General features: G+C 58.8%; 1 protein-coding gene across 1 annotated transcript in view; it reads right to left on the bottom strand.

Moving 5' to 3' along the window:
- Window positions 1–11431, bottom strand: part of ADAMTS7 (ADAM metallopeptidase with thrombospondin type 1 motif 7) — a 47556-nt gene that overhangs the window by 18257 nt on the left and 17868 nt on the right. Inside the window, exons 8-13 of the mRNA XM_040642615.1 lie at window positions 10625–10774; window positions 9319–9462; window positions 2445–2589; window positions 1827–1919; window positions 1356–1501; window positions 94–263 (exon numbers count right to left, since the gene is read on the bottom strand). Of these exons, the coding sequence (XP_040498549.1) occupies window positions 94–263; window positions 1356–1501; window positions 1827–1919; window positions 2445–2589; window positions 9319–9462; window positions 10625–10774 (848 nt within the window). The remainder of the gene's footprint in view (window positions 1–93; window positions 264–1355; window positions 1502–1826; window positions 1920–2444; window positions 2590–9318; window positions 9463–10624; window positions 10775–11431) is intronic.

Below are 11431 nucleotides of genomic sequence, written 5' to 3'. Positions count from 1 at the left end.
GGGGGGGGGGGGGGGGGGGGGGGGGGGGGGGTAACCTCAGGCCCCCAGACCCCGCCCCGGGGGCTTCCATGTCCCGTGGGTGGCAGGACTCACCGTAGTTGACCACGGGCACCCACGTGTGCAGCTGGCCCTTGTAAAGCATGGCATCAAAGCGGCTGCACTGGACGTGGCGGAAGGAGGGGCGGCCGGGGGGGCAGGCCTGCAGGTTGCACAGGCGGAAACGCTTCCGCTCGCCCACACAGTACTTGCCCTTGTATTTGGGCCTGTGGGGAGAGCCGGGTGGGGCTGAGTGAGCGCACAGTGAGTGCCGACTGTGTACCTGGGTCCAGGAGCAGACCCTCGGACTGATTCCAGAGACCCCAACGCCCGCCCACCCTCTGGCTCTGGCCCAGACCCTCTCCCTGTCTGTGAGGACCTATAGGACGGTGGCAGCAGGAAGCTAGCTCTGCCCCCACCCTGCAGTGCGCCCCGGGGCAAGTCTTCAGCCCCCTCTGGGCTCCAGTTTGCTCGCCTATAAAACAGGGCTGGGGCTGCCCCTGCAGAGTGCTGCTGGGAGCCTGTGACCAGCCAGGGACGGGGCTGACACTGCCCAAGGGGCAGCTCCCAGTGTCCCGAGGACCCCAAGTGCGGACTCGTTCCTGGTGGCAGCCCCCAAGCCAGCCCAGACCACAGACTGCCGAGCACAGGGCCCTAGACGGGTCTGGTTCCAAGTCCCGTGCCTGCCAGGGCAATCTTGCGAAGGGGCCTTGTCCGAAGGAGCAGAAAGCTCCTCGGGCCGCACTACTGCTGGCTCCCCATCTCCTGAATCTCCAGATCACCCTTTATAGGTGGGGAAACTGAGTCCCAGAGAGATGAAGTCACTTGCCCTGGGGCATACAACTGCCCCTCTCATCTCAGACCCACAGGCGCATCCAATGCCAGTGAGTGAGTCCTTGCTAAGCCCTTTCCATGGACTAGTTGCGGGTTTTCATGCTTTAGCTCTGCTGGGGGGACCCTTCGGTCACCCCAGAGTACGGTTTCCCTGGAAAGTGAGACTCAGAGGAGGGGTGGAAAGGGGATTTGAACCCTGATCCAACCAAGGTCCAGGGTCTAATCTAAGCTCCTGCCTCCCTCCAGCCAGTTACTGTGCTGCTGGGCCTTGCTGTTCCCCTCTCTGCAATGGGGCCAGCACCGGGGACCCTGCCTGCCTCCGGATGCCCCTCCAGTGATTCGAGGAGGCATGATCTGGGCATGGTCTCTATGGGGACACTTGGGAGCGCAGGAGGCTGGGACAGAGCCAGGCTCTCTGCGGTGGGCTGACTCAGCTCAGGGCGCCCAGTCCCACCTGTCCCTGGTGCCCCCAGACCCGCACTCACACGGGCTGTGTGCACTGCCGCTCAGCGCTCTGCACACCCACGCCACAGCTCCGGGAGCAGACAGACCAGGCGCTCCAGCCGGACCAGCCGCCATCCACAGCCTCAGGCCGGAAGCCCACAGGCACGCACTCCCCGTTCAGACACCACTAAGACAGACGGGGGGTGGAAACGCCACCCGGTCCCACCAGTCATCCCCGGTGGGACCAAGGAGTCAGGAGGCCCCCTCCCAGCCCCCCAAGACCCAGGCCCCACAGTGGAGCAGAGCAGGGAGTACAACGGAGCCCCTGTGCTGACCTTCTGCAGACCAGCCAGCGGCACCATGTCCGCGCTGCAGACGGGCCCAGGGCCGGAGAGGCTGGGGCTCTGCTAGGAGCTTGAGTCGGTCTGAACCAGGCAGCCTCCACAGCAAGGGCACAGCGGAAGCCGGGCCTCTCCCCGCACCCCCACCTCCACAGGGCGCGGCGCCCCTACCTTGCTCTCCCCACAGCTGGTGCCGTCCACGGCCGCGTCCAGCTTGGAGTGACAGGTGGTCCCCACGGAGCACCAGAGTGTGTGGCACACATTCTGCAAGGAGGACCCGGGCCATACTCTCACCCCTCCCTGGGGCTCTGGGGGTGAGGGGGGATTGCGGATGGGACTCCCAGTGGGCCCCTCCCGTCTTCCCCCAACAATGTGGTGCTGCGGGTGCCCAGCCCTGGGGCTTGCCGCTCAGAGCAGTCTCCAGCCCCGCCCACACCTCTCGGCCCCGCCCGCTCGCCCAGAAAGACACCCCCCCACCACCACCACCAAAGGCCTGGGGACTCCCTAACAGGGTGATGGCCTTCACCTCAGGCGACCTCCCCCAGGTCCATGCAGCACACATTCTGTTTTGCCTTTTATAACTCGGCCCTGGGAGCTAAGGGCCTTGCCCAAAAGCCACAGTCCGCAAAGGGTCCACCCAGAAACCGGACCTGCGTCTGCGGCGACCTGGCCGTAGCAGCTCCCACAGACCATGGTGTCTGCCAGGCACCCCGTACGGGATGAGCCCAGACCAGCGGGCGCTGCAGGCTGGGGAGACAGCCCCCTGCCCCACGAGCACCCCGCACTCACGTCCATGTCGTCACAGAACGCAGAGTGGGCCCCGTACTGGAGGCGGCACTGGTGGCCCACGTCATAGAGGACCCCGGGTGGCACGGAGGGGAAGTCGATGACATCCTTGCTGGGAGAATCATCCAAGCACAGGCCCCACCCTCGGCTGCAGAGAGCACAGGAGGACGGGGCAAGGGGGACAGCCTGAGAGACCCACTGGGGAGGCCTCGGAGAGGAGGGCAGGGGAGGGGAGGGCACAGAGCACTGAACCTGCAGGACCGCAGCCTCCTTGCTCTCGCAGCCCACCTCCAACCCCCAACCTGGCATTCGGGGCTTTCCCACTCACTCCCCTTCACCTCCAGGCACTCTGGAGGGCTAAACAACGCGCCCCCCTCCCCCCAGGGTCACAGATTTGCACAAGCTGCTCCCTCCCCCTGCAATGCTCTGCACATACTGTGAAAACTCTCTCCGGCTCAGCCGTCCCCTGCCCTGCCCTGAGTCCATGCGGCCTCCTCCCCTCAGCACAGGCCGGGCCACCGCACTCAGGGTCTGGAGAGCATCAGCTCACAGCTGATACGGCAGCGGCAGCACGCCTCTGTCGGCCCCACCCCAGGCTGAGATCTAGGGTCTCTGGCGGGGACAACAGCCCAGGAGGGCCGGGGACAGCCCTGCCTGCCCTCTGCCAGCCTTCCCTGGCAGGGCAGGGGACCCGCACCAGCAGGCAGGGAGTACGGAGGCAGAAGGGCCCTGCGGAGGGCCCTGCGGAGGGCCCACCTCTGCCAGTGCATCTCTCCATGGACCCCTGTGCACAGCTATTGCCTCTGGGGGCCAGTGCCCATCCCGCTGCCGGGGTCAGGCCCCGCATGTTGACCAACCAGCCCAGGGCTCACTGCTGTCCTGTAGGAATCGGAGAAGTGCCCGGGGACCTCCCACAGGGCAGTGGCTGGAGAGAGCTGAGGTTGGGGGCCATGGGTAGTTGGCTGAGGCAGCAAGGACACCCCAGCCAGGCAGGGTAGGGGGAGGCAGAAACCTCGTTTTCCAGTCTGGGGTGCCTGAGGGTGGCTGGTAGCAGGTAGGGGGGCCAGATGAGCAGGGGATCCTGGTTAGAGTCAGAAAAGCAGAGGCGATGGGTGCTGGGGTTTGACAGGGAGGCGTAGAGGAGACACCACGGGACGGGGACAGGCCAAGAAGACGGGAGCAGGCCAGCACATGGGCCAGCGTGGGGGGAGGCTGGTCAGCCTCTGGGATCCTGGAGTTCCAATTTCAGAGGGGAGCTGTGGGGCCCAGGGTGGCATGGGTGTCTGTGGGGTTTCCTGAGGCCCCCAGCTCCACCCAGAGCTGCAGGGGACCACCTATGCTAGTGGAAATGGGTGCTGGCAAATAAGCAGCCCTCTGCCCCGGACAATCACAGGCCAGGTCCTCAGTTGCTCCTCAAACGCCTGTTCCGTCTCGGTACACACGCAGGGCCCAAGGCACAGCGGCACTCGCCCTGGGTCACACCCATAAGCCTGACCTCAAATACCTCACCCCGGTGTAAGTTCAAAACCACAGCAGCTGAGCCCTGGCAGAGAGAGAGAGGCCTTCCAANGGGTGCGGGGTGGGGGGGCCCCTGTGTGCAGGGGCGGGGGGCGGGGGGGGGGGGGGGGAGGCAGGGTCACCCTGGCCCTGCGGCTCCTTCTTAACTGGAGTTTAAGACATGGGTTAGGCAGGCTAGCCCACCCCTGACTCAGACCCAGACTGGGGGCTCCTCCAGCTCGGGGTCTGCCCTGCCTCTGTGCCACCCCAGCAGCCCCATGGTCACTTCTGGCCTTTTGTCTCCTGGCTGGAACTTGCCATGTGTCATGTCCTGTGGGCCCGACAGCTGCAGTGACAACAGCCTATCTGACCCATCCTGTATGTGTGTGAGAAGCCGGGGGCACTGGGGGGCCCCATGCAGGACCCGCCACCAAAATCAGGGCCCTATTCAGGCCCATGTGCTCATGGGGAGTCGGTACCTCACGCTCTACTCTCAGCCATGCGGCCTTGGGCCATCGCTCCGGTGACCTGGGCGACCTCATCGCCGGAGCCTGAGGCTGCCTGAGGGATCCCAAGCTACCGAGGTATAAATAGCAGCCTGTACTTGGGAAAGTCACAGGGGCAGTGGCCGCCAGCCCTTCCTTCCTCCGGCCGGCTCACCTCCAGGCCCCTCACGCTGCTGACACATGCCCAGAGCTATCAGCAGAGCCCGCGGGGCCTCCCGTCCATCCACGAGGGAAAGCAAGGAGCCCAGGAAACACGGCCTGAGCCCCCACTGGGCATCGTCTACGCATCCTGCTCACTCTGTCCCGACCCTATTTGGGTGGAGCCCGTCCTCCCCCCAGCAGGGAGACGAAGGGTGAGGGGCTGGAGGACAGGCTGGCACCACACCTCCCACCTGAGGCCCCCCTCTCCTTCCCCCTTTCCTGGCCTCCAGGATGGAAGGGCAGGAGGTGAGCCCCAGACCACCCCGGCTGCCAACTGCCTGTCTCTGGCCTTTGCCCTCACGCAGCCCCCCTCTCACCACCCCCCCAAGGCCCCGGGCAGGCTCTGCCCGATCTCCCCGCCCTCGCCCCAGGCCCCCAGCCAAGGCCCTCTTGCATTCCAGCATCTGAAAGAGCACAGAGACGCTGTGTGTGTGTGTCTGTCCTGGAGGCAGGGTGCAGGGCGGCTCCCTGGGTGGGGACAGCTGGGAACAGGCCCTGGGGGTGTTGCGGGGGTGGCTCATTTTCCAGCCCCTTCTCTTCTTCTCTGCCTCGGCTGGGGCAGGAGACACGCCCTTGGGATTTTTCCAGGCCTCCTCCACTTGACCAGGCTCCTGCACAGGTTTGATCCACCTCGCCCACTGAGAAGCAGTGGTAACCGGCGCCCGGCTCTGAATGCGAACGGTGTGGTCGGCAGTAGGCTGAACACTCACAGCTATCCGCCAGGCAGCCCGTCAGGAGCCTCGTGGAACGTGTCTGCCAACACGAGCAAAAGCCGAGGCCAGAGTCCAGGCCCTAACCATCACCCACAACTCCTCTCTGCCTCCGCCACCCGCCCCTCAGCCATCCCTCCACCGTCAGAGGCCAGAGTCCCTGCTCACACCCACAGTAGACATGCTCATGTCCCCACTTAAACCCACAGTAAAGGATTTCTAGAAAAACATGGCAGACTGAGCTCCACGTCCTCCCAGTGATGAGGGAGCAGAAGGCTGGCTGAAGACAAAGCAGAAGCTGACACCCTGCAACCGCCCCCCCCCATGGGATGTATGTGACATTCCTCAGGCACTCCCGGCTGCCCTAAAGGACAAAGAAACAGTTAACCTATAGAGACCACACTTGTTTAAGACTTGAGTCTCCCTCAGTTTACAAATGTCTTAGCGAACGAGAACCAAGCATTTCTGTCACTAACCTCGTTTCCAGAAGAGAATGTAAATACAACTAAATGTCTTAAACCCTGCAGACCATAGACAGATACTTCTAGGAATCCAGGAAGTTCCCAACTATCTTAATGTTAATGCCTTGCTAGAGGGAAAAACAACTCTCCTGTGTCTTGTGAATCTTCTTTAACATATGAAAATCCTCTTGAAAACTCCCTTTTTCCTTTCCTCCCCCAACCCCATAGTATACAAGAGCCACCCCTCACAACCCTGGTGCAGCAGCTCTTTCTGCCCACGGGTCCTGTCCCCGTGCTTTCATAAACCACCAATTTTGCACCAAAGGCGTCTCAAGAATTCTTTCTTGGTCGTAGGCTCCGGACTCCACCCCACTGAACCTCACCGATATTTCACAACGTCATCACCAGAACCCCACTAGGATGACAGTAAGAAGAAACAAGGACACAGAGCAAGAGGGAGGTGATGAGGACAGATGACAAATGTCAGCAAAATTCTGGAAGCTGGAAAGCAGATGGTCAATTAGTAGCTGAGCTGATGGGACAGTGAGAGCCACAAGCCAAGTCCTACAGGGAGAAAGTACCCAGAAGCAGAACCCGAGAAAGGCTCGGGCTTAGGGCCCAGGGAGCCGCGGAGGCCAGGGTGCCAGCCAGTAGGGCGGGGGACTGGAGACATCAGACCCCACCTCCGCTCCCCAACCCCATGTGGCCAGGTGATGGCCACTTCCCTGCCTACAGAGAGCCAGGGCTCGCTCTCCAAAGAGGGTGAACCAGTGGATCTGGCCCAGGGACACCCACGGAGGAACCTACAGAGAAGGGAACAAATGGAAGTCTACACAGGGAAGGGTGGGAAACCACCAAGGCCTTTCCCCACCTGGGTCCCAGAATGCCACAGCCAGACTTACACCTTCCAGGACAAGATGAGAGCGTCTCTGGGGAAAGAGAACCACTCCAGAAAGGGCCCTAGGTGCTGATATCTGAAGACCTTCCGAAGACAGCCCTGTCCCGGCCAGTCCCTGGTCACAGACTCAAAAATCCTGCCCGGTCCACAAGCCTGCCAACTGGTATCTCGGTGCCTCTTCCTGTGTGTGACAGGAAGCAGAACTACTCAAAGCAGAACCTTTGACATGAAATATTTTTTAAAATTAAGGAAAAGGGGCACCTGGGTGCCTCAGTTGGTTACGCATCTGCCTTCGGCTCAGGTCATGATCCCAGAGTGAGCCCCACGTCGGGCTCCCTACTCAGCAGGGAGCCTGCTTCTCCCTCTGCCCCTCCCCCAGCTCGTGCTCTTTCTCTCTCACTCAAATAAATAAAATCTTAAAAAATAAATAAATAAAACTAAATTAAGGAAAGAAAGATATTGCAGGGAGCAGAAGAAAAAAGTTTAACCCATATAAGGAATAACCTCAGGAAGAGACGAGAGGAAACCACGACTGTGGAAACATGATAATAAAAAGGAGTATTTAGTGAACAAGGAAGTTCAGGAAGTTGAAAGTATAGAAGAAACTTAATAGAAGGGTGAATATAAGGATGTCATCCAGAAAATAGAGATAAAAACCAGTAAAAAAAAACAAAAACAAAAAAACCCATAAGGTAAGAACATGAGAGAACAACTGAATGTTGAGAGTTCCAGAAGGAGAAAATACAAATTATCGAACAATGCAAGAACATTTTCAGAAAGGACATGGGTTTTTAGGGAAAAAGCATCCACCAGGTCTAAATAAGCAAGAAAAATCTCAAAAAGGGGCGCCTGGGTGGCACAGCGGTTGAGCGTCTGCCTTCAGCTCAGGGCGTGATCCCGGCGTTATCGGATCGAGCCCCACATCGGGCTCCTCCACTAGGAGCCTGCTTCTTCCTCTCCCACTCCCCCTGCTTGTGTTCCCTCTCTCGCTGGCTGTCTCTATCTCTGTCGAATAAATAAATAAAATCTTTAAAAAAAAAAAAAATCTCAAAAAGACGACCTAATCACCTCACATGTGAAGAAGCCAGTAAAAGAAGAAAAAACAAAACCCCAAACCAGCAGAAGGAAGGAAAGAATAGTGATCAGAGCAGAAATCAATGAAACAGAAACTAAAAAAGAGACCAGATCAATGAAACCAGGAGCTAGTTCTTATAAAAATATCAACAAAATAGATAAATCTTTAGCCAGACTCATCAAAACAACAATAGAGAGAGGAGACAGAGCGAGGAGACAGGAGAGAAGGGCCACAAACAAAATCAGAGATGAAAGATGAGAAATACAAAGGATTGTAATGATGAAAAACTATGTATCAACACACTGAACAACATGGAAGAGATGGATAAATTCCTAGAAATACATAACTTCCCAAAACGAAACCAGAAAGAAATAGACAATTTAAACCAGCAATGAAACTGAATCAATAATCAAAAACTCCCAACACACAGAAGTCCAGGACCGGACGACTTCACAGGTGAATTCTACCAAGCATTTAAACAGTTAATACCTATTCTTCTCAGGCTACTCCAAAAAATAGAAAAGAAACTTCTAAATTCATTCTGAGGCCAGCATTAATTACCCTGATACCAAAACCAAACAAAGACCCCACTAAAAAAAGAGAATTATCGGTCAATATTCCTGCCTAACATAGATGCAAAAATTCTCAATAAAATACCAGCAATCTGGATCCAACAATACATTTAAAAAATCATTCACCATGATCAGCCTTCCCTGGCAGACTCATTCACCATGATCAGCCTTCCCTGGCAGACTCATTCACCATGATCAAGTGGGATTTATTCCTGGGTTGCAAGTTTCACAAATCAATCAACGTGATACATCACATGAGTAAGAGAAAGGATAAAAACGACATGATCCTTTCAAAAGACACAGAAAAACCATTTGACAAAGTACAACATCCATTCATGATAAAAACCCTCAACAAAGCAGTTTCAGATTAGACGGAAGATACCTCAACAGAATGAAGGCCACATATGAAAAATTCACAGCCAACATCATACTCAAGGATAAAACACTGAGAGCTTTTCCTCTAAGATCAGGAAGAAGACAAAAATGTCCACTCTCGCCACTTTTACAAAACATAGCACTAGAAGTCCTAGCCACAGCAATCAGACAAGAAAAATAAATAAAAGGCATCCAAATAGGCAAGGAAGAAGTAAAACTTTCACTATCTATAGAAAACCCTCAAGACTCCACCGAAAAACTACTAGAACTGATAACTGAATTCAGTACATCTCAGGATACAAACTCACATACATACATCCATGGTCCCCGAGACCCCACTCGGTCCCGCCTTCCCGACGCCCTCAGCTCCCTTGTGTCTCAGCCCCCGCTGCTGTATGGGAGCACCACTCCTCCGCCGGCATGTGTGTCCACTCTTACTGGCTGTCAGACACAGCTCCGACGGCCTCTCCTTCCAGCCCGGGGAGACCGCTCCCAGCTCCAACTGCTGCCCTCCGTGCTCCCCTCCCTCTGGCACCAGAATGCCACTCCGGCAGCCCCCCTCCCCCCCGGGGCAGGGCTTACTCCAGGAACCTGGTGATGTACTCGCGGCTGCAGCGGGACCAGGTGAGGGGGGCGGTGTCGTACAGGAGCTGTGGAGACATGATGAAAGGCCGTTTCCCAACGGGCTCGCAGTCATTGCCGCTTCCATCATGCTGAATGCCAAAGCTGTGTGAGAGCACAGGCCGCAGGGGCGGGTGAGCCGTGGGAGGCCGCCAGCCCGCCCCTTCCCGCCGGCCTGCACAGTGCGAATCCACTAAACCACTGTGTGGCCTCAGAAAGGTCAACCCCTCTGGGAGCCTCGGCCTCCCTGACCTACAGTGTGAGTGGGACAGCTGTGCTCCCTGAGCCCTCCTCCAGGGACAACTGCCTGAGCACCCGCAGGGGCCAGCCAAGGGGCACAGCGGGGACAGGCAGCCCAGGCTCCCCCGCTGGCGCCCAGCACGGTCTGACAAGGGTCGTCGGCCCAAGGCTGTGCGCTGGAGTAAAGGGCCACCCTATCCCAAAAGAGTTCTCAAGACATCCTCCTTGGAAAGGAGACGAGAAAAATTACATTGGCCTGGCACTTTCAATGTGCCAGGCGCCGTGCTATGCCCTTGCAGAAACCCTCTCTCTCTGCGTCCTCAGAACTGCCCCGGGGCTCAGAGAGCTCAGGACCCGGCCCAGGGAACACAGAGAACGGCCGATTCGGGGCAGCGTGCTCTTTCTACCACCACAGGCGGCTTCGAGGCCCTGCACCCTGTCAGTCAAGGAGCCCAGAGTGTGTAAACCATGACCCCCCCCACGAAAACCTCTGAGTGGCAGGCCCGGCTGTGGGCCCACCCTCACCTCAGCCTGGCGGTCTGAGGTGCTGCCCCATCGGCCAGCCTGATGGCCTGGGCCCAGCTGGCTCAGGACATGGGCCCCGTGCAGGCGTGTCCGCTGGAGCGAGCCTTGAGCATCCCTGACTCCAACCCCCTGGACCAACACAGAACACACAAAGGTCCCCAGAGGGCAGAGCGCTCGCCTGGGGACACAAGCAATCAGGAATACAGGTGTGGCGGGACCAAGGGTCAAAATGCAAGCACGGAGAGCAACGTGGAAGGACCACTCAAGACCCCTGCTGACTTTCTGGCCGTGCCAACCCCACTTCACACAAGACTCTCCCCGAGCCAGCCCCAGGGGTACCCGGGTGGGCCTCTCCCCACTGGACAGGAGAGCAGCCTGGCTGTGGGGACAGTGCAGGAACAGCACATATGGCCAGGCCAGGGGCGGGCTCCCTTCCCTGGGACCCGGGGCGCCCCAGTGGGGAGGCGGAGCTGGGCTGTCGGGGCGGCAGCAGGAGGAGTACCTGTGTCCGAGCTCGTGGGCCACGGTGAAGGCCAGGGGCAGCCCCGTGTCCTCGTTGATGTTACAGCTGCGGTGCGGCTGGCACATGCCCGCCACATGGGACAGGCCCAGCGTCTCGCAGGGTCGGTTCATGGACCCACACAGGTCCTTCCTGCGAGTGCAGAGAGAAGCGGCCCTCAGGCTGACCTGGCCCGGTGCCAGGCCCCCCGGAGCCTAGAGCCAGCCAGCGCCAGCCAGGAGGGTGGCCCTCCCCTCCCGCCCAGACAGCCCGCCGGCACCATGGCCATGTGGGGGCAGGGCCCTCACGCACATAGGACACCCGTTCGGGGCCCGAGCAGGATTTTGGTTCCTGTCCCAGGGAGAGTGCTGAGAGGTACTGCCAGAGCCCTGCAGAGGGAGAACCGTGAAGGACCGCCTCCAACAGACCTGCACTTCTCCGAGGTGGGGGGAGGGGTTGGTGGCTGAGCGGCAGCTTAGGCCGCCCAACGGGGACACGGGGATTCCTTCCAACGGAACTGCCGTGTATCCAGACCGTGGGGGTGGACACGGGAACTCACACGTGTGATGACGTGTGTTAAGCACACGCTCACAGGAATTCCAGCTGGGGAACAGCTGGGGAAGCGTGAACAGCTCTGTGCACTGGACCAGGGTCGGTGTCCTGATCATGGGTTCGCGCTCTAGGAGGCCAGACGTGAGCCCTGGGGCAGTGGGCGCAGGCATAGGGAGTCTGGCATTTCTGACCGTTCCAGGAGAACCCACAGTCATTTCAGTATAGAAAGATGTCCCCAAGCGCTGACGGGATCCCGTC

The sequence above is a fragment of the Ursus maritimus genome, unplaced genomic scaffold (genome assembly GCF_017311325.1).
Source record: "Ursus maritimus isolate PB19 unplaced genomic scaffold, ASM1731132v1 scaffold_27, whole genome shotgun sequence".
Taxonomy (NCBI): domain Eukaryota; kingdom Metazoa; phylum Chordata; class Mammalia; order Carnivora; family Ursidae; genus Ursus; species Ursus maritimus.
The sequence above is the reverse complement of the archived record's forward strand: the minus strand, read 5'-3'. Positions and strand labels throughout refer to the sequence as shown.